General features: G+C 48.1%; 2 protein-coding genes and 1 non-coding gene across 9 annotated transcripts in view; 1 reads left to right on the top strand and 2 right to left on the bottom strand.

The window, feature by feature from the left end:
* Window positions 1-10,279, bottom strand: part of LOC144093509 (histone acetyltransferase KAT7-like) — a 53,868-nt gene extending 43,589 nt beyond the window's left edge. For 3 of the 7 annotated variants that reach the window (XM_077626966.1, XM_077626973.1, XM_077626972.1), the window contains exons 1-3: window positions 9,569-9,924; window positions 8,316-8,376; window positions 6,970-7,180 (exon numbers count right to left, since the gene is read on the bottom strand). In XM_077626966.1, the coding sequence (XP_077483092.1) occupies window positions 6,970-7,180; window positions 8,316-8,330 (226 nt within the window). In that variant the 5' untranslated portion in view covers window positions 8,331-8,376; window positions 9,569-9,924. Of the gene's footprint in view, window positions 1-6,969; window positions 7,181-8,315; window positions 8,660-8,700; window positions 9,925-10,021 lie in introns of those variants that run through there. The other 4 variants (XM_077626971.1, XM_077626969.1, XM_077626967.1 and 1 more) reach the window with 4 other exon arrangements.
* A 206-nt stretch (window positions 10,280-10,485) lies between these two features.
* On the top strand, window positions 10,486-10,558 carry TRNAV-CAC (transfer RNA valine (anticodon CAC)). The gene has a single exon. It is a non-coding gene; the product is annotated as a tRNA-Val (tRNA).
* Window positions 10,559-14,349: 3,791 nt separating this feature from the next.
* On the bottom strand, window positions 14,350-20,672 carry LOC144095279 (neprilysin-1-like). Its single transcript, XM_077629056.1, has 5 exons — window positions 20,574-20,672; window positions 18,206-19,396; window positions 16,670-16,975; window positions 15,162-15,430; window positions 14,350-14,797 (listed from the first exon to the last, which is right to left on the bottom strand). The coding sequence occupies exons 1-5, from the start codon at window positions 20,670-20,672 to the stop codon at window positions 14,350-14,352; spliced, it is 2,313 nt and encodes a 770-aa protein (XP_077485182.1).
* Window positions 20,673-22,351: the final 1,679 nt, after the last annotated feature.

The following is a 22,351-nucleotide window of genomic DNA, read 5'->3' as shown; positions in this document are numbered from 1 at the left end:
GGGGAAGTGCAGTGGCACGTGTGCGCTCCTCAGGACCATCTGCACATCCGCAGATAGCTCTCCCAGAAGTGGTTCACGGTAGCAGAACACGGATCACGCTATGCTAAAACTATTTTTAAAATGTTATCCTATGAGTAGAATCACATCTCACAACAACTGTACAGAATGCAGCAGCAAAACGAAGCGCGCACTGCTGCCACATCCAATCCAGTCATATTCTTGAAAGTTTGGATTGCAGCATCACAAATGTAGAGCTTTGCGTGCGTCGTGCATTTTTCTTGCTCAAATGAAGCTGCCTGCGAGGCGAATAATAAGCTATGATGCAGAAATTAAGTTCCCTGCTGCAGAATACGACTGCAGAATGGGAACTGTGCAGCAGGGAGACAGTTCGTGAGTGAAAAACTATCCTGGACTGGCGGAAGCCCGCCAAAATGCTCCGGTTAGGTTAGGTTAGGTTAGGTTAGGTTAGGTTAGGTTAGGTTAGGTTAGGTTAGGTTAGGTTAGGTTAGGTTAGGTTAGGTTAGGTTAGGTTAGGTTAGGTTAGGTTAGGTTAGGTTAGGTTAGGTTAGGTTAGGTTAGGTTAGGTTAGGTTAGGTTAGGTTAGGTTAGGTTAGGTTAGGTTAGGTTAGGTTAGGTTAGGTTAGGTTAGGTTAGGTTAGGTTAGGTTAGGTTAGGTTAGGTTAGGTTAGGTTAGGTTAGGTTAGGTTAGGTTAGGTTAGGTTAGGTTAGGTTAGGTTAGGTTAGGTTAGGTTAGGTTAGGTTAGGTTAGGTTAGGTTAGGTTAGGTTAGGTTAGGTTAGGTTAGGTTAGGTTAGGTTAGGTTAGGTTAGGTTAGGTTAGGTTAGGTTAGGTTAGGTTAGGTTAGGTTAGGTTAGGTTAGGTTAGGTTAGGTTAGGTTAGGTTAGGTTAGGTTAGGTTAGGTTAGGTTAGGTTAGGTTAGGTTAGGTTAGGTTAGGTTAGGTTAGGTTAGGTTAGGTTAGGTTAGGTTAGGTTAGGTTAGGTTAGGTTAGGTTAGGTTAGGTTAGGTTAGGTTAGGTTAGGTTAGGTTAGGTTAGGTTAGGTTAGGTTAGGTTAGGTTAGGTTAGGTTAGGTTAGGTTAGGTTAGGTTAGGTTAGGTTAGGTTAGGTTAGGTTAGGTTAGGTTAGGTTAGGTTAGGTTAGGTTAGGTTAGGTTAGGTTAGGTTAGGTTAGGTTAGGTTAGGTTAGGTTAGGTTAGGTTAGGTTAGGTTAGGTTAGGTTAGGTTAGGTTAGGTTAGGTTAGGTTAGGTTAGGTTAGGTTAGGTTAGGTTAGGTTAGGTTAGGTTAGGTTAGGTTAGGTTAGGTTAGGTTAGGTTAGGTTAGGTTAGGTTAGGTTAGGTTAGGTTAGGTTAGGTTAGGTTAGGTTAGGTTAGGTTAGGTTAGGTTAGGTTAGGTTAGGTTAGGTTAGGTTAGGTTAGGTTAGGTTAGGTTAGGTTAGGTTAGGTTAGGTTAGGTTAGGTTAGGTTAGGTTAGGTTAGGTTAGGTTAGGTTAGGTTAGGTTAGGTTAGGTTAGGTTAGGTTAGGTTAGGTTAGGTTAGGTTAGGTTAGGTTAGGTTAGGTTAGGTTAGGTTAGGTTAGGTTAGGTTAGGTTAGGTTAGGTTAGGTTAGGTTAGGTTAGGTTAGGTTAGGTTAGGTTAGGTTAGGTTAGGTTAGGTTAGGTTAGGTTAGGTTAGGTTAGGTTAGGTTAGGTTAGGTTAGGTTAGGTTAGGTTAGGTTAGGTTAGGTTAGGTTAGGTTAGGTTAGGTTAGGTTAGGTTAGGTTAGGTTAGGTTAGGTTAGGTTAGGTTAGGTTAGGTTAGGTTAGGTTAGGTTAGGTTAGGTTAGGTTAGGTTAGGTTAGGTTAGGTTAGGTTAGGTTAGGTTAGGTTAGGTTAGGTTAGGTTAGGTTAGGTTAGGTTAGGTTAGGTTAGGTTAGGTTAGGTTAGGTTAGGTTAGGTTAGGTTAGGTTAGGTTAGGTTAGGTTAGGTTAGGTTAGGTTAGGTTAGGTTAGGTTAGGTTAGGTTAGGTTAGGTTAGGTTAGGTTAGGTTAGGTTAGGTTAGGTTAGGTTAGGTTAGGTTAGGTTAGGTTAGGTTAGGTTAGGTTAGGTTAGGTTAGGTTAGGTTAGGTTAGGTTAGGTTAGGTTAGGTTAGGTTAGGTTAGGTTAGGTTAGGTTAGGTTAGGTTAGGTTAGGTTAGGTTAGGTTAGGTTAGGTTAGGTTAGGTTAGGTTAGGTTAGGTTAGGTTAGGTTAGGTTAGGTTAGGTTAGGTTAGGTTAGGTTAGGTTAGGTTAGGTTAGGTTAGGTTAGGTTAGGTTAGGTTAGGTTAGGTTAGGTTAGGTTAGGTTAGGTTAGGTTAGGTTAGGTTAGGTTAGGTTAGGTTAGGTTAGGTTAGGTTAGGTTAGGTTAGGTTAGGTTAGGTTAGGTTAGGTTAGGTTAGGTTAGGTTAGGTTAGGTTAGGTTAGGTTAGGTTAGGTTAGGTTAGGTTAGGTTAGGTTAGGTTAGGTTAGGTTAGGTTAGGTTAGGTTAGGTTAGGTTAGGTTAGGTTAGGTTAGGTTAGGTTAGGTTAGGTTAGGTTAGGTTAGGTTAGGTTAGGTTAGGTTAGGTTAGGTTAGGTTAGGTTAGGTTAGGTTAGGTTAGGTTAGGTTAGGTTAGGTTAGGTTAGGTTAGGTTAGGTTAGGTTAGGTTAGGTTAGGTTAGGTTAGGTTAGGTTAGGTTAGGTTAGGTTAGGTTAGGTTAGGTTAGGTTAGGTTAGGTTAGGTTAGGTTAGGTTAGGTTAGGTTAGGTTAGGTTAGGTTAGGTTAGGTGCTCCCGGGAGAATGCATAGGCAGAAAGAGCCACAGAATTAATTTTTACTGGGAACAATAATTGGGTATTGTCCTCAGTGTCCCTTAAAGTTGGCTTTCTCATGGTGGACACATACATGATACACATGGCTTCACCACCTCTTTTTGACGAGACAACAAAGCGAACCGCAAAAACAGCACCCACTGAGCACTTCGTGGTAGCATGCCATTTCTGCACTTCAGTTAAGGAAGGACGTGAAAGTCGACAGTGGCACTGTTTGTGAAAGTTTGTGTCATGCATATTTCCCTCCCTACCACAAGCTGACTAGAAATCCCTGCATGTTGCAGGCCTGTTTTGCTTCCATTTTCCCAACTGGCTGACAACAGGCCTGGCCAGCATGCACGATGCGCACCCGCGTATATATATACCATAAAATTCCGAGCAAGCACCCCCACCCCCTCAAGTCGAAATTACTGGCAAAGTAGGGAGTGGGCGCTATCCTGGAACGGTGCTAAAATTTAAGATGGTGGCGACATTTTCCCACAAGAAAAAGAAAAGAGCGCAGTGCACATGGATTTAAAATGTCCTGCCTTTCTTTCCTGCTCGAAGAACTCGAACAGCGCATCGTCCACGTATTCACTAAACAGTGGCGCGTCTTTACTCAACTTTCTTCGAAGTTTTGCTTTCCCGTAGCAAGTTCTCGAAATTTTTGTCCCATTCCCGTATCCATTTCCGGTTGAGCTTGAAGTCTCGAGCCGTTTGGCGCACGTTCCTTCCGTTTTCTCGATGCCATTGTATAACCTCAATTTTCTTCGCCACTTGTACGAATGCATTGCCGACCTGACAACGCCAAAACAAGTCGACAAATGGCGCGTGGCGAACGAGCATGTGAAATTGCGAATGGCTTGAAAAGCAGGATTGGATTGGATAGGGCAGGCCAGTGTTGCCTGGACGCAGTGTGTGATAAAAGCGCGGAGCGGCGGATGGGAAGCGGGGCGGGGGTCGCTTTCCCGGAAGAGCACGGGAATTTGAAATTAACAGTGAAGTTAGGGCCCCGCCGCGGTGGCTCAGTGGTTAGGGCGCTCGACTACTGATCCGGAGTTCCCGGGTTCGAACCCGACCGCGGCGGCTGCGTCTTTATGGAGGAAAAACGCTAAGGCGCCCGTGTGCTGTGCGATTTCAGTGCACGTTAAAGATCCCCAGGTGGTCGAAATTATTCCGGAGCCCTCCACTACCACTACGGCGCCCCTTTCTTCCTTTCTTCTTTCACTCCCTCCTTTTTATCCCTTCCCTTCAGTTCAGGTGTCCAGTTCAGGTGTCCAACGATATATATGAGACAGATACTGCACCATTCCCTTTCCCCAAAAACCAATTATTATTATTACTATTATTATTAAGTTAGGGGGGGGGGGGCCCTTGCATGGGCGGGGGCGCTTGTTCGGAATTTTACGGTAGGATTATGCGCGGCACCCGAGAATTTTGTTCTGATGGAAATAGTGACCTTAGGCATTGATATTTCGCAGATTACTCGCATTTGAAATACTCTAGCAGTATGCAGCAGGCTTTACTTTTTGGCGCAGTTTGGCGCAAGTGCGCAGCAATCACATCACTGGGGTTGAGCTAGAAAAACGCAACAGACTCTGAATGCATTTTGTAGTTGACAAATGTGCCAGCCTTGGAATTCTCATTTGCATGTTTTTTAAGAAAGGCTCATGAATGAATTCGTAAGCAGTCATTTTTCTGAAGCGTTGGACTGAGTGAGTACAAAAAAGAATGCCAACAAACTGGCTTTCAGGAAGAAGTGGAAGACAGAATCTAAATGACTGACCACAACACTATATTTCATTTCCAAGTCTCCCTTCCCACTCTCAAGTTTGATAATTTTGATAATGAATCCATCCTTAATTGCAAGGAATTAACACTTTTCTCTACTGCAGAGTATTGTTAAGAACTGCTTTTACATAGCAAGCACTGAAAATGTCAGCTAATGGCAATCGCAAATCACATGGCCGGGAAATAGATAGCTGGACTGTTATTTTGAAAGCATGTGCTATTCAGTACAGTCACACACTTACGAAATATTTTGAAACTTTTTCAACACGAACACTGAAGAAATACTTTTTAAAGGGTACTACAAACAACTCTGCTTTGTAGTTTTTTGTTGTCAACAAAAATCGATTTGATAGCTCTTTCTGGGTATGCTGGTATTTGTCCAGCAGCAAAAGACGCATTTATTGATGAGAAAATGGAATTTAAAATTTTCTAGCTACTAGATTAAAACTCATAATGCCTACACCAAAACAGACTTCATGATCAGAGTTTTGAAGTGAGTGCCAGTGTAGCTTAGCCTTTGCGAACCACGCCCAAAGAACTGAGCCGATACACTTACTTGTGAAATCGGGCAATGATGGCGACGCCTGTACAGTCCTGTATCGTTAATATGGCTCCCGTTATTAAGTACTACATACAGCTATGTACTAGCTATACAGCTATGTACATACAGCTATGTACAAGCAGTACATGGGATGTGAACAGCCATAGTAGGCGATAGGTGTGACACCATGGGATGCCACCACGTGTCTCATGGACCACTTAGGTGGCATGCCTTGCTGCAGCCACGGTGGTCGCCATTTTGACGTTCACAGAGGGCTGCCAAATGACAGTGTGCATGGCTAATAGCCCTGTTATTGCCACGGTATCGTCACCTGCTACAGGGTGTACTGATGAAGCTGCGCACCATACACCAAAATGGCGGCCATGGCGTTGCGTGAATACTCTCAATACGTGCTTCCAACTGCACTGAATTATTTTAATGATTACGGCAAGTAGGATAATGCTCTTGGAGCTCCCAAAGCTTTGTCTAATATACACTTCACTGTCGACAATGTGCACAAAAACAGATCTTAATCATAAAGTGTTTTTTTCTTTCGGAAAATTTTTTCTTTTCTTTATGGTTCATAATTATGACTTGTTTTATGGCCAGTTTTGCCCAGACACCTAAGTGTTCATATTAACAAGACACACTGTATTTCGCTTCTCGGTCTTTTCTGCATAGTAAAAGCTCTGTTCTTGGTGAGGGCAATCTTTTTTTGATTAGAATGCGGAAATCCATCGAAAAAGGCCAATTCCAATTTGTCCTAGTGTTCCTTTAATGCACCTTAGAAGGGACTCTAGGAACCAACTCCATGCAGTTATTGTGCTCGATAAAAATTGGCTCTCTGGCTCTTTCTGGGTAAGTTAAAGTTTGCCCGGCAGAAAAAGATGCGGTTATGGCTTAGAGAACCGAATTTAAAAACTCTCCTGCCACTCTTTGTTGTTAGAATGCCGTAGCCTATCGATAAAAGCCAATTTAAATTTGTCCTGAGTGTCCTTTTAATGCAAGTGAACATATGACATCAAAAAAAACTTTCTAGTTGAACTACAGTGGCACGTCTAGCATTACGGCACCCCTGCAAGCACTAAGCATCGCTCTCAAGAAAATTCCTGTCCATGCATGCGAAAGCAGTCACTGTGAATTGCCTAGTGGCAGATATGGCTGTACTCAATTTTACTCCTGCTGCCATTCCATACAAAATAGCCCCATATATTATCTCTACTGCAAAGGAAACAGCAAGCATACAATGCGCTGCCACATACTGAATACCACATGAAGCAATCACATTTCTCTCTTGATGAAGCGCATTGCTTCATTCGGCAAAATACTCAGAGCTGTTAATACCTAGGCTTGGACTACCATCAGCCATTGCATAACCAGCTTTATCTGCAGCATGGGTTCCTCCGTTTAAAAAGCAAAAGCATCTTAAACTCTAGCCTTGCCAATGCCAATCCTCCAGTAAGTACCCAAATCTGTGGCAGCTCACCTGAAACTCATTTCCGGATGCAAAAGTTGAGGACAAATTTGAACACTTCGTTTTTGTGGTCGAAATTTCCCCAGGTGGTCGAAATTTCCGGAGCCCTTCACTGCGGCGTCTCTCATAGCCTGAGTCGCTTTGGGACGTTAAACCCCCATAAACCAAACCAACTATAATAGTAAAAACCAGCACAACATGGGAATGTGCAACTTTCTCCAAACAGCATCAACAATAATGTTCTTTTCTTTTTTTTTGCCAAGCACCTTTGCCAATATAATGCCTCGCAAGTCATTTAGGTGACAGCAAAATAATTGCGCACGCACAAATATGCGTTTTCCTTACCCTCAGAGGGCTCCTTGAATGGAGTCTGAGGAGGCGTAACAGGCGTCACAGGTGCAGAGCCATTGCTGGAGGCAGCAGAGGATGGAGCAGCAGGTGCAGTGGTGCTGGTGACCGAGGTCTTGCGTGATTGGCCACGTGTGACTACATGGGGCAGCTCCACTTCACTCTCGTCCGAACGGGACCCCTCTGAGCTGGTGCTCTTCAGTTGGCGCTGGAAACGTTTGATAGACACAAACACAATTAGTGTGCAACAAAGGTAGAAAATTTAATGTCATTTCAAACCGCAATTGGGGACGTCACATGACACATTGAGGATGTCAAGGAAATGCGCAACCAAAAGCCTTAAAGAACACCCCGACCAATACAAACAAGATAAAAATATTATCACTGGCTACAAATCGAAACGAGAAAGTTGGGAAGCGCCTGTCAATGACGCAGACACTTTGTTTGTTACATTAGGCATGAGACCAGAACCAGACGTACAGCACCAGTGTTCTTGCAAAGGGGCTTGTTTACAGCCTAGATGATAAGTCCACAGCTAGAGAAACCAGACCCATGCAGCTCTTGTTTGAGTTTTTAGTCTTTCCTTGCCAAACTACTCATGGTCATTAAATACACTACATGTCATCCGAACTGCACACAAGCGTATAAGTACCAGCTTAAGCAATACTAAAAAAAAAACAGAGTATAACTTTTATTCCTTTTTCTAAGCAGTCGTCCTCTAAAATGATGCTCATAATGCAGAAGTAAATGCAGAAAAAGTAACAGTGAACGCAAAAGTACAAACAAATTCTGTTCTTAAGAGCGAGCTAAGCATATTCTTTAACACCGCTCGTACAGTCGTGAGTAAAAATTATTAGCACTAGTGATGTGTCTCAGGAACAGCAGATAGCAACACTCGGCACTGCGGTTACAAACACGGCAATAACAAAAGTGCCAGGCATGTTCACAAAGCACGGCGACATTTTCACTGCTCCGGTGAAGTCATTGAGCTGATTTTTTTTACTCACGACTGTACCTGCACACATTGAACAGAATTTGCAAATCTCACAAACATAGAAGCTTTCCCCAAACTTTTACCAGGTAAACAGCAGATATGAAGTGACACGCACAGTTTAGGAAGGGTTCTGTTTATGTAGTGCAAAGCTTTGGTCCACTAAGTGCATGGAGTTTGCCCGAGCAACACTTCATACTGCCCACGGAGTGTGTTGAAAGCTAGTTTTTGCTGATGAGTACAAGGCAGAGTAAATTTTCAAAACTATCATGCTGTTGGTGGGTGCCATCGGGCATTGGCACTTTTAAAGTAGATAAAGTTGACCTGTAATATGCATGTGCAGTACACTCACCCTTCTCTTCGGCATGGTGTATTTTCTTGTCGATGTCTGTCTTCCAAGCTACATGTGACCTCTGCACACACAAGAAATGATATAACCAAGTGGATTTCGAAGTCGTTTAAACGCAACCTAAGGCTGACACAAAAGCTGCACACAATTCTTGACTCGTTGAGCCACTACCCTGGGCCGAGCGTTTAGCCATCGTTTTACGTCAAAGGCACCGGGAAACTTTGTGCAGCACTTCGCGCTGCACAAGTCGCATTCATATTTCTCCACGCTACACTGAAACATAATTGCAGCACCTTTCTACACGTCGCCATTCGCGTAACACGCAATTACAAACTTACTTATGCATACTAGAACAACGAACGTCGAAAAACTCGTTCGTGCAGTAAACATTTACCACGGTTAAGTCTGCAGTGAGCTACAAAATAGCTTCGGTAATTTGAACAGCATACGCGAACAGGAATGGTTCAAAGATCGCTGGCGGCAAAACAGATTTAGCCGAACGAGCGTTCCCACTTACAGCTTCAATGCACAGCTACAAAATTCTACGAGACAACACACGACATTGCACTGTTACACTTCAAAATGCCTAAGCGGCTTCTCCACCAAACGCGGAAGCTCCCCAGAACACAACCTTGGACAGCGAATTGCTATGTTTTTAACGCTTTAAAAGCCGACGAATTTCGCGCCTAATTATAGATGCACTGATCATTCATAGAAGCACGCCAAGCAGATGTTCAGTTAGTAACTAAAGTCGCTTCTGGCAGAACTGGGCGTGACGTAACGGTTGTTTACAAACGCCAGAGGTAGGTGCCGAGCCGTTATCTTTCGAGGTTCTCGCTACAGTCTCCGAAAGAAAGCCAACGTTTCGATCGGTGTGGGCGTGCGCCCATATTACAGTTACGTCTGCACAAGCACACCTCTGATCTAATAAAAGTAACAGTGGTACAGGCGCGAGCTATGCACACGAGCTACCAATCGCTGCGCGCGATTGATGCCGTGGTTCGTAGTCATGCAACGCCGCAGTAATGCAAGCCGCATTAACTACTCAAAAGCTGAATTACAGAAAACTGCGAAGCTGCTCCAATGTAGAGTTCACTGCCAGAAGATATCTGAGGTTGAATGTGGATTGTTTTTTCCCTCGACAAACGATCTGCCACGGGGTCCAGTTGCAGCGTTTGTACGATGAAGATTCACCACATATGAAAATAAAGAGTGAACATCACGGCACCGAAGAGTCCACAGATAGCAGTACTCACCGTCAAACTACACAGATTTCATCCATTTGTTCATTTCATTACAGACCAAACTACACAGATTTGATCCACCTATGTTCGCCCATTCGCCGCTAGCATACACACGCACACACACACAGATAGTTAGGCTTACACGGCCTGCGCGACGCAGCGGCGAAGTAGCCCGGAAAGGTCTTAAACGTCAAGATGTATGCCTAAAATCATAAAAGAGTCCTTATAGTTTCCCCTAAAACCTCAACAGAGCTTAAACAGGCACTAACCCTGGTACGCGGGGTTAAAATACCATTCCTTATCCACTATCGCAAAGCAAAGTAGCAGATAGCGACCCCTGCTGCACGGTGAAGCACGAAAACAAAACCGAAACTGGTCAACCTGTCCCATTTATGTAATACTCTAGCAACTCTAGTCCGAGATCGCAGCATATTAAATTTGCAAGCCGTATTCAAAAACACTTACCGCCACTTCTTTACTATTCAGGACCTTGCAGTGTTGCCTTATGTAACTACACTGTTGCTTTTGTTCGTTGCGTCGTGACGGGCGGCGGGCAGCTGTGCAACGTTTACTGCCTCCGACCGTTTTCACCGCACACGTAGCTTGGATACAGGCGTTCCGGTCGCATCGTCAGCTTCTTATTTTTTTTTTGTTTTCAGAGCTGTGCAGAGGTCTGGCGAAGCTACGAGAAGCTGAAATACTGCTAACGGCACTTGGAGCGCTGGGCATAATGGTCGCCCGTGAAAGCGCGGAAACGTCTTTTTACGATACTGACGGCAGCTGGGCTGGCATGTGCTTGGAGAAAAAGGATTGTCCATGCACGTAGACGATGATGTGTGTCTAGTAATATGACAATTTAAAAAATATAGAAACAAAAGAAGATGTGAGGAAACTACAAAACTTTGCACCACGATGAGCCTGTCAGCCTGGTTTCCGTGGTGTAGTGGTTATCACGTGCGCCTCACACGCGCAAGGTCCCCGGTTCGATCCCGGGCGGAAACAGTTTTTTTCTTTTCACTTCCTTTTTTTTTTTTTTTTGGCGTACCGGTAGGGTAAGCTGCAACTTAGTGGTACTCACTTCTTGGGCAGAAACGTGCCGGCTAACGAAAAGGGTTCAGCTTAGGGACAACTCAGCAAGAAAAACATGACAGACGTGTATAACGTGAAGAGACCGGAAGCGGGCAGGGTGGGTGAGGCAACATACGCGAGTTAATGACATCCTAGTTGAAATCAAGAGGAAGAAAAGGGCTTGGACAGGGCATGTAATGCGAAGGAAAGACAACCGCCGGTCTTAAAGGGTAACGGAGTGGATTTCAACAGAATGCAAGCATAGCAGCAGGCGGCAGAAAGGTGGGCGAATGGGATTAAGAAGTTAGCGGTGATACGGTGGCCGCAGCTGGCACAGGACAAAGTTCATTGGAGAGACATGGGAGAGGCCTTTGCCCTTCAGCGGTCGTAGTCCGGTTGATAATGATGATGATGATCATGTGTTTCGCTAAACACGATCGGAGCTGACCGTTGATGTGGGCATGTGGCCCCACTTATCGTGTGGCACATCTCGGTGGCGCGTCTCAGCCCTTTCGTTTCAACCTCTCCAAGAAGCATTTCGCGCTTGGTGTTCGGCTTCCGAGCACGAGTACTCTAAAGTAAATCCTAGTAAATCCCTGCTGCGGAGGCGTTCTTGCACCGCACGCGGATAAACGTCGAATCCGGATATATATTATTGGAAGGGTATCTGAAAATATTCCTATATATCGATAATTCATTATACAGAAATAGACCTAATATTCCCCTTGCGATCGCTACAAATGATGGATTACACATTGGGGAATTCAAGAACCGCGAAGTTAATTGGTGCTGGCAACGTCACACTCAATGTTACGAACAAAACAAAACAAGCACCGATTTTTTGTTGCTTCTTGTTCTCGGCAATAAAGGTTTAAAAACGCTGGTCTCTCTGTCTTAACGAAACTGTCCAGGTGCGAGAGCCCGATGCACTCCACTTCGCCGCAACAACGCAAAAGATTGAACGCTAGCTGATGCCAGCTTGATCATGATCAGCGGCTGCGTAGAATTGCCTTCCTCTTGGGTGCGAACCATTCGCTCGACAATGTTCTCGTCAGCGAGGTTGGTTACAGCTTGAACTCCGCTGTAAGTGTTAACAAAATCCTCAACAGTCACTTCGGCCGCGTGGACCCTAGAAAACAGTGAAAGTCTCGAAAGACGACGTGCGAAACTTTGTCGTCGTCCGAGGCTTCCGGACATTCGTCGAGGGAATAATGCAAAAAATGCTGGAAGACGCTGAGTTTGTCCCGAAACGTTGGGCAAAAATATTGGTTGGCGTCAGTTTTCTCTCAACTATTGTTTCAAGAAACTAACTAGGCGGACTTCCATCGAAGATGTTTTCGTTCAGAGGCAAAAATATAGCTACGGCATACGACAACGTAGTCGCGTGAAAGAAACAAATTTGCTAGACCACCAAACTTAACTCTTGCAACAGAATGTGCTGAAAATCAGCTAAGGAAGTTCAAGCACTGATGGGCAGTTCTTAGGCGCACTTTCGTGGATTCCGCGTCGTCGTCGGCGTATTTAAAGTCACTGGAACGGGAAAAGTGCCGCATTCGTTTTCTCTCGCCGCCGCGCCGGCCGGCCAGCGCGCGCGCGTTCCCGATTCGTTCTCCGCGGTGACGCGGTCTTTCCCCGCCATAAATGGTCCGCTCGCTTCTTTCTCGCGGCCGCCGGCACACAGATAATCCGGAGCATTACGTAGCACTTGCTCTTATGGGCCGAGATAAGCCTGGACTCCATGTACGCGAAAACTCACGCGAACGCGAAGGCGACGGCGGCGGCGACGGCTGGCGTTCGCTCCGTCGCTTGTGGGCAACCTCCATGCAAGCGAAGGCGGCAGGCGACGCGAACCCGCGACGTGCGCAGCGGACTCCGTGCTTTGCGCACTCAAGCTTAGAAACACGCCCGTAACCTGTTCTCTCTCTTAACATTGTGTGAGTGTGCCTCACAGTCAGGGCCAAAGAAATATTTCCTCTACGGCAGCGGTGTAGCGGCAGTGGAGATAGCCAACGGCGTGCTTGCGGAGACGAAGTCACATCACGGGTTCACGGGGGAGGTGTGCTTTCGTTCGGTGCCTGTGCACTCCGGCTTAGTAAAAACACTCCCATAAACTGTCACCGCAGTTTGATTGTAAGTGAGCAAACTATAATTTACCAGTGAGAATGCGCGCCGCGAGTGTTTCTGCACAGTTGGAGCGCAGCGGCACGGTGGATCGAGCGCCGGTACCCGCGGCTCAACACGCCCGCAGTACGCCCGCTCGCGTAGCCCGCTCCAAATGCTGTTAGCCCTCCGCACCCAACAAGTAGATTGTTTTAATTATTTAAATCATGCGGGTCTTCCTCTCAGCTACAAAACCAAATATTTTATCGACGGTGGCGATGACCAAGACGACGGGCGGGTTTCGTGAGATGTACCCGTGAGAAACCGTATACAAACCGGAAACGGCTTTGGGGGGCTCTGGTTGGCCAGTCGCGTGGGGGACTTCCGGGCGACGAGCGAAATTTTCTGTGGGTGCAGATCCGAGCGACACGGCAAGCGACACATGCATTTTGCTTCGCGCGACGGTGTCGCTCGTCGCTTGCCGCCGTCGCCTTCGCGTTCGCGTGAGTTTTCGCGTACATGGAGTCCAGGCTTTAAGCGTGCACAGCAAGCGGCGCTGGACCAAATATGGCGGCTGGTTGCGGTACTTTTCCCGTTCCAGTGACTTTAGGCGTAGTCGGCGCAACACGCCATCTGACGACCGTGACAGGTGTTAGAAGAGCGAAAAGTACGCCACCTGCCACGGCTAGAGCGGAGGAATGGACAACCCATGGGAGAACCGGAAGGTGGCTGCCATGGCAAGATCACGGAGGGCGGCTGAGTGGCTGCTTAGAAAACGCCAGAGGTGAACGGTCATTTGTGGCGCCTAGAGCAGCGGACTGGAAAGCAGTGCAAAAGCGGATATGCGGGGAAAACTATCGCAACATATCGCAAAATATAAATACCTTAACAGCTGTTGGTGAATTTCGTGTTACACAGTGGCAACCGTCCTTTCTTTTTTTTTCACTGCACTAAGAAACCGTCCGGGCACGTTAGATGCGGTTTGCGGAAATTTGCTGTAATTAACAGACACAGCAAGGAGGTTTTTGCAAAGAGAAGGATTATATTCGTGCAGCAGTCTACAAATACGCGGGATATTAACACAAAAAATAGAGCAATCTGCAGCACTACCACTCTATATTCGCTTTACGTGGTCGAAACGCCAGGGTTTGACTATAACTCAGATAGCGAAACGCTGAACGATAGCTGATCGACATATTGCAGCATGATCTCAAGCCAAGTGTGCATTTGAAGAGCGTACAAACAAAGTCTTTAACCCCGTCACCTCCTCCTCACTACTCCCGCTTCCCAAGCACTATATCGTAATAAGGAATATCCTACGCAATAGACACTTCATGATGTGCGTAATGGTGTAAAAGAAACCGGCTATAGTTAAGCGTAAGTAGAGGAATATCTCAGAAGGGCCTGTTATAAGAATCACCAGAAATATCACAAAATCGATTACAGGAGCAGCATGCAGAAGAGAAAGGTTCATGACTTAAGCACGTGCCAAAATACTGACTAAAATCAATAAATAAAAAACACCGAATAAACAAGTCACACATAATAAAGAGGCAATAAACGCGTAATTAACTGTTTCACACGGCGAGGAGTCTGCCACTGAGCGCGTGCATACGAAGCAGCGTTCACCAAAATGAGCACTTCTTGTGCGGGTTCATGTCGTCGTCTTGGGAGCAGCTGAAGGCGTTGGCGAATTGCTGCATGTGCATGAAGGGCACGTTGCAGCGCTGCTCCGGGTGAATGAGACCCTCGAGGTGCGTGCCCGTCGCGGATTCCCAGTTCCTCCCGTGTTCGTCCTGCTCATCGTCGTCCGCTGCGCACAGCGTCAGGCAGTAGGCGAGGAAGAAGAGTCTGCTGGCGTCCATGGCTCCCAGCCCCGGCAGCCGCTCGTCCAGCGACGAGGCCGCGCCGCCGCCGCTGCGTTGGTAGCGCCGGAACGCGTCGAACAGCACGGGAACCGAGGCGAAGTCGCTGAAGCGTTCTCTCTCCAAGTCCGCCGCGGTTGCTTGATTCGGACGCGGCCCGTAGTTCTCATAGGACCGCAAGAAGCACGCCATCCGCTCCTTGTACTCGCTGCATCAGTGAGGCAGCGTGCGCGAAAGGTTGCCGTTTGCCCCATCAACTCTCATATGCTCGACTCTGCTTGAAAAGTCGCAACATGAAAATTCTCACGCTACTCTTGGGATTAGCTTTTCGTTTAGGTAACATTAAAAGCGGAGGAAATCGATGGAGCCCAGATTAAAGCTACAGTGAAATTTCTTTTGATGTTTGTGTAACAAAATGAGGTGCAGTAGCGTGGTCTGTCAACCAGGTGGATGTTCATTCCCTAGGATTAATAGTAGGTAAAAAAAAAGACTACAGAAGTAGCGAGGAGACACGTGTGTCTATCCGAGCCGCTGTGAGCTCCTTTTGGCGCGTAAGCCATCCGTATACTCACTGGAAGGTCTCCGGGCGCCACTGGTCTGAAGAGTCGCGAGCATCCGCAATGTCTCGGCTGAGCGCCTCATGGAACCCCCGCATGAGTTCTCGGGCCAGGAGCTGCCCGAGGCCGGCGAACCTGACAGCCACTGGCAAAGTGGCCGTGAACAGCGGCGACCCAAGCGACGCCGGATGGAGCACGACGTGGTTGCTCTCGGGATCGAACGAGGGCCGCGTTCCTAGAAAGGCCAGCTCGACGGGGCTGCCTCCGCGCGGTTCCAGCAAATGCTGCGCCATCGCCAATGGACGTACGTCACAGGGCGAGTCATAGAGTGCAAGACACTCCGCTGTTGCGATGCGGTAGTGTATATAACCTTTGTAGAACCGATATTTGGGATAGCTGGTGTGGTACGTGTCGTCGTATACAGTGTCATCGCACTATACTCAACTGCAGCGCTGTCTCTTGCTTTCAACCTGTGCTCTGCACAAATACCACTACGCAGGAGACGCAGAATGTTTGCTTCTTTTTTTTTTCTACTGCGATGCATAACGACTACATATAGTGTAGACTGCCGATGACTGCACCCTAAGGATACATGTGTAAAAGCTAGCGTGCTGCACGTAGTGGTCGTCTACCTTATCAGGCAAATTGACGACGCTGGTAAGTTATCACACGCACACATTAAAAGTACAGAAAGGATTCACGTTGTAGCACCGCTGAGTATTACTGCAATGACTTCTCACTAGGCTGAAAGCGGATAAAGAGTCGTCAAGGGGAAATCCATGCTGGTGAGGCTGCAGGTACGCTAGCCGAGTTGGCGGAAACGATCTGCGGAAGACAATGGGGCCGAACCGACAAATATGCAGACGGAAAGACGACGTAACTAGGCTCTGTGTGATCATCCTTGTTACGTTTTCTTTCCGTCTCGAATCGTCCATTACTTGGCTGCGTTTTCTTTAGAGGACCTATAGTATGTATGTCTTTCTGTGCCTGCCAAAGCTAATTACACAAAAACTTCGGAAATTTAGTTACGGCAGCCCACTACTTCAGGCCGTAGAAAAGCTCTCGAGGAGATGGATGCTCCAATCTTCGGATGAAGAGCCTTAAAAGATCGGCCGGCAGCTCTTATGTCTCAAACTGCGCGAAAGCTAGCGTGGACGAATGAAGAAAAAAAATTACATATGCAGGCTTATGGACGCGTACTGCGCCTGTACACGCAACTTAGTGTTTCTTATAAGCCCGCGTGCGTGGCCCAGTGGAAGGTGTTAGGTTCGATCCCCGCCGCGGCAGCCGCATTTTGATGTAGGCAAAGTGCCTAAACAGCTACAAATACTTCAGTGCACGGTATCTAGGGTCGAAATAAACATATAATACTGCACTACGGCGCGCTTCATAAGGTTCAACTTTGAAACGTAAGAAGTCATCCGTCTTCGTTCGGTGGCCTTGGTGTACAGTTTGAACTTCGTACAACAGTGAACCAAAAGTGAACCAACAGTGAACCAAAATTCTCACTCGATAACTCTCACCTCCTGCATATGCTCCGCGGCGGTTCTCCATGCCTGGAAGAAGCTCTGGCTGTCGTCGTCCAGGTGAGGCACGCCGCGGCCGCCTTCGTGGCGCAAGTCCGATTCACGCGGCAGCCTCGTCACGAGGGCTATCCTACGGGCGCTGAAGAGCGCCCTGCGCTTGGTGCCGCTGTCCATCCAGAGGTTCGAATCCAGGCCCTCGATGGCGACGTCCTGCACCGCGTGGAAAATCCGGCGCACCCGCAGCAGCAGCTCGTCCGTCAGTGTCCTCCGGAACAGCGGCAGCGTCAGCGCCGGCTTGGTCAACTGCGATCCAGACGGGTGATCAGCCGCATGCAGTAAGCGATCTGGCAGACAGAGCAAAATGCCAAACTGAAAGGATAACAACAATCGGACTAAGCGAAGGAGTAAAAGCGATGTAACGAGGGCTGGCGCTCCTTGCCACTCTGACCGTGGCGGATCACCGATGGAGCACCGCCCGTGAAAACATAGTCTATAAGTTCGATCGGTTCAATAGCACAGTGGAATACTGTTGCTTTACTTGCAGCAATTTGCTTATGTAAATTTTAGAAGACATATAACGCTTTTATTTTCATTCGTCATGTCGCATTGCAAACATGTCTGTGCTCACGTTGGCGGGATTACCTGCATGACATTTGCTGGCCGTCCGAGTAAACTTATCATCGGATTAACTTTGCAGTTTAGAGGAATAATTGAAAGAATGGGCACACGCACAAGGAAGTAATTACTCTTAGATTCGAAAGTTGCCTATACCGTTTGCAGAATTTCGGTGTTGCAGCAGGACGAATTATATTTTAACTGTGAATAGTACTTCCACCAAGCTGCGTAATTTCACCTTGTAGCCGACAATGCGCAATTTTCCTCTTGACAAAAATTTACTTCCGCATCGAATTTTCTTCGATTCGTCTATACTCTGCCATTGGGTTCCCGCTGTGGGCGGCTTAGATGGTATTACTTTATGAAGGGAAAGACCACGAAGGTTCCATGCTTATAACTCGCACGTAGCTAAACTAATGAATAACTTAAGGGTACGACGCGATAGCGTAATGGGTTAATTCCCACACATGCAGAAGATCATTCTCTACATTACATTCATAGATCTCTGGGAGTCCTCATACCCCTCCTGGCACAGGGGTGCAGCGGTTAAGCGATTCGCCACTGCCTTACGAGGGCAGGTGCTCACAGCGGTGGGCATTGTGCGGCCCGGGTTGCTCTTCCCGAGCGACCAATCATTAATTTATCTGCCACCTGACACGGTGGGCAGGTTGTGACGACGCCGCAAGGTCATGTTATGTAGCTGGCCCACCTGCCTCCTAGGTTGCTCTTTGGGGACTACCTATAGCTACAAGACCCATGCCTGTGATTTTCCGCTCACAACGCTGACGCCGGATTTTCTAGGGAATAGGGCATTTGACGCAATCGCGTTAAAAGGAAACGCGCCTAATTAGCCGAACCCGAATTGCATATCAAACCAAGCATCTGCCACAAATGCGCTAGCACACACTATATACTGACCTCATCGATTCGGTTCAGGCAACGTTCGACGGCGTTCTTGCCTGCAATGCCATACGCCCGGCTGAGGTCGGCATGGAAGAAGCTCCCAAGATCCCTTGCCACGCCCCAGCCGACGGCCAGCGCGTATACGTTCTCCCTGTCGGCGTCTATCTGCAAGAGCTTGTTGAGACCTTGCAGAAGGCTCATGCTCTCGACCACCGCAGCGTCGTTGGCGAACTCGCTCTCCGCGGCACCGAGCGCCTTGGCTAGAGCCGCCGTCCAATCGAATGCGTAGGCACTGGACGTGTTGGGCGTCATGTCTTTTATCGGCAGGACGACAAACCTTGGCGAACGGCTAATTTTGGCGGACGCAGCCAATACGCCGGCGATCTCTTCCTCAAGGATGTGGAGGCTCTCCGCGATGCTCTTCGTCTCGTTGACGCCGAAAGCACTGAGGTACGACACCAGGACCTGGCTGTAGGCGTTGTCCTTGAGCAGCAACCGACGCTTGCCTTCCCACTCGAGGTAGCTCTCGCTCCGGCCGAGCTGGAACGTGGGCCTTCGCGTCGACGAGTTCACGTGCCGAACCCTGAGCGAAAACCAAACGTCCACGTGCCATCGCAGAGACATCTCAACCAGTGTGCCCAGGGTGTCCCGGCTCGCTGCGCTCGCGCCAGCATCGGGCCAGGTGAGGTTCTTTTCAAACATGAATCGTTGCAGCTCAGAGATACGTGCGACTCCCGCCTCGTGCTGGTCGACGCACATTTGCAGCAGCCTACCAGCCCACACGGACTTGTTAGGCATTCGTGGTTCCGAAGGCGTGCTACCGTTGCGCAGCCACTCGCCGAGTACGGCGTCAATGAGCCGCTGCCTCGTCAGCGAAAGGATGCTGGCACCCTTGCCGCGCTGCTGGACCCCGTGGCAGACGTAAGCGTAGAAGTTGTTGCACGGGTTCACGGTGTCGGAGATAGAGGAGCGCAGGATCTCCGAGTAGTCCAGGCATGGTTCCAGATTGCAGATGTTGCGTGGGGGAAGAGAGTCAGTGCTGGACTTGGGATATCCGTAGCGCATTAGCAGGATTACGAAGACGGTGAAGAGCAGCACCCCGACGGCCACCAGCGCCAGCTTTTGGTTGGCGCCCGAGCCCTCGGCCGCCGTCGCAGTAGGGTTGCCGACAACCTCAGACAGGCTCTCGGAAAGGGCTTCCGGAGTCTGCGAGTATACGGAGACACGTACATGTGGACAAACATCGCGTCGCTGCAAGTATACTGTCAATTCGTTACGCTGTGATGCGCGTCACAAAGGCAAAAACCAAGAGGAAGCAGGCAATTAAGCACGACAGGACATCCAACACGCGCACCATACAAGTGCAGATGTGAGCGAGTCGTTTTTCTCAATACTTTTCATCGCTGGGAGTTGCGCTCTCTGGCCATGCATTTAAATCCCTCCATACAAGCCCGTCGTTTTTCAATTTTTAAATTCCACTGCCATGCGAGCTTTATGAAAATCGACAGCAAGCAGTGGTGAGGATACCATGCGCTTTTTTGCACCTTTATCATGCTGGAGTTCTTGGCATCTCCACCGTCTGCTGCTTACACGATGCCTGCCGGATCGCTCTCCGGTGCACTGCCGATTTTCTGAATGCGGCAGGGAGCTGCGAAAAACCTCCCCGGCAGAGTGCGTTTCCATCGTGGATGGAAGGTGCGAGCTGCTGAGGTTGATCCAGGATGAACAAGAGCACCAAGGTGCCACGGTGCAGATGACATAGGGTGACCGAGGATGCTATTAAACCCGAACTTGGGCGGAATCATTATTTTGCGTTTTAAGCTGAGGGCAAGAAACATGACTTCACTGAGTTGACAGAAATTATATTCGAGCTACAACAAAAACACTGCGGCCGTGTGGACAGCGCCAATGGCCAACGGCAAGTATGCACTAATAACGGGCCAATTTTATTCCTTATGAATCATTCCAGCTCTAACTTTACCATACTAACCTCCTGCTCCTTAGGAGCTAAACTGAAAATTGGCTTTTGAGGAAAGGAAATGGCGCAGCATCTGTCTCGCATGTCGGTGGACACCTGTACACTGGCGTAACGGAAGGGATAAAGGAGGAAACGATACAAGAAAGGAAGAAAGAGGTGCCATAATGAAGGGCTCCGGGATCTCGGGATTTTAATGTGCGCTGACATCGCACTGCAGCACACGGCCGCCTTTTAATTACGTTTCGCCTCCACCGAAACGCGGCCGCCGCGGCCGGGTTCGAACCCGGGAATTCCGGCTCAGTAGCTGAGCGCTATAAAGGCCTCGCTGTATTAGCTCCCATTTCGGGTAGGCTCTGTGGACGGCGCATATGAGTACGACCGCCATGTTTCCTGGCAATTGCTTACCACGGAGTAAGACACAGAATTGTAGAAGGACGGGTATGAGTCATCCGGGTTCTGCCGGTAACGCTGCTTCGGCTCGTCTAATTCTGAACTGTGATCCATGGAATGCTGTAGACGCCGTCCGCAATACTGCACCGAATGCGGCGACCGATCGACGTCTCGGCGCGAGGACGCCTGACAGCACGAGCACGAAAACCTTGCTCTTCTTTCTCCTTCATATTGTTCCCTCGCATTAAAACGATTAAGCGACTTTTAGGGATGGATCAAACTGGAAACTTTTATTAAGGAAGCGATGTAATGCGAAGGCAAGACAGCAGATAGTCTTAAGAGTAACGGACTGGATATCAAGAGAAGGCTAGCGTAGCAGGGGGAGGCAGAATGTTAGGTAGGCGGATGTGATTAACAAGTCTACGGGGATAGGGTGGCCACAGCTAGCAAAGGACAGGGTTAATAGGAGAGACATGGGGGAGGCCTTTTTCCTGCAGTGGGCGTAGTCAGGCTGATGCTGACGATGCTGATGATAATAAGCTCTGCTACAGACTGACCGACTTATTGGTTAATGATGAAGTGCCATGTGGTATGGCTTTCGCTCAAACTTTTATCTCAGCCAAAAAAGAGAAACAAGTTTTATAGCCGTATGATGCACGGAAGATGAAACGTGTGGCTCTACTCCTCGGGTTACAACTTACGATTTCGATGTGGATGAGACAATGACCTTCAACACCTCACAAGGTCAAACCGAACTTAACTGCGTGGTGGTATGGTCCAAGCTATGGCAGTATGACCACATGATCATATGACTATGACCATTGGGTACCCGACCTTGACCCTTACCTTGACATGTGACTTGAGACAGTGGGCACCACATCGACAATGACCTTCAATGCCCCAAAAGGTCAAACCGAACTGAACTGCGTGGTGGTATATCCCAAGTTATGGTACTATGACCACGTGGTCATATGATTGTGACCATTCGGTACGTGACTTTGACCTTTGATCTTGACCCTTGACATTTGATTTGAAACAATGGAGAGCATGCTTAACAGAGAGTTCGTTCGCATAACTAGGTTCAAGCCACGTCGAACCCTAGCCATTTTTTTCCTCTTCAGTATCGCTCGCTCCTACCGTTGCCGCGTGCTATTGGAGGTTGAGAGAGGAAAAAAGTGAGAGAGGGGCATACGCCTCAATTTCCTTCCTTATGCAGCATTTTTCTATTATGACCATATTTTCCCGTCCCATGCGAAACATATGCCCGCAAATGTCCTAAATGGTCTCCTTTCTGAACACCTACAGAATTTTCCTCTTCATACTGTTATCTCCACTGATGCCTCCGGCAGCTGTGAGAAGGCGGCGGTTGGGATATATTCGCAGGAGCTGGCTTGGAGTTATTCCGTTCGTATTATTCTTCGCAGAGTTTCTGGCCATTGGCTTGGTTTGGTTTGGTTTATAGGGATTTAACATACCAAAGCGACTCAGGATATGAGGGACGCCGTAGTGAAGGGCTCCGGAAATTTCGACCACCTGAGGTTCTTTAACGTGCACTGATATCGCACTGTACACGGGCCTCTAGAATTTCGCCTCCATCGAAATTCGACCGCCGCGGCAGGGGTCGAACCCGCGTATTTCGGGCCAGCAGCCGAGCGCCGTAACAACTCAGCCACCGCGGCGGCCACGGCGGCGGCCATTGGTTTGGCTCTTCTCAAACTTCCTAGGCGTGTAGCATGGGTTCTTATTCTTGCAGACTGCCTTTCAGTTCTAGTCTCTCTCCAAAATTCGGGAAA

This window comes from Amblyomma americanum, chromosome 6 (assembly GCF_052857255.1).
Source record: "Amblyomma americanum isolate KBUSLIRL-KWMA chromosome 6, ASM5285725v1, whole genome shotgun sequence".
NCBI lineage: Eukaryota > Metazoa > Arthropoda > Arachnida > Ixodida > Ixodidae > Amblyomma > Amblyomma americanum.
The sequence above is the reverse complement of the archived record's forward strand: the minus strand, read 5'-3'. Positions and strand labels throughout refer to the sequence as shown.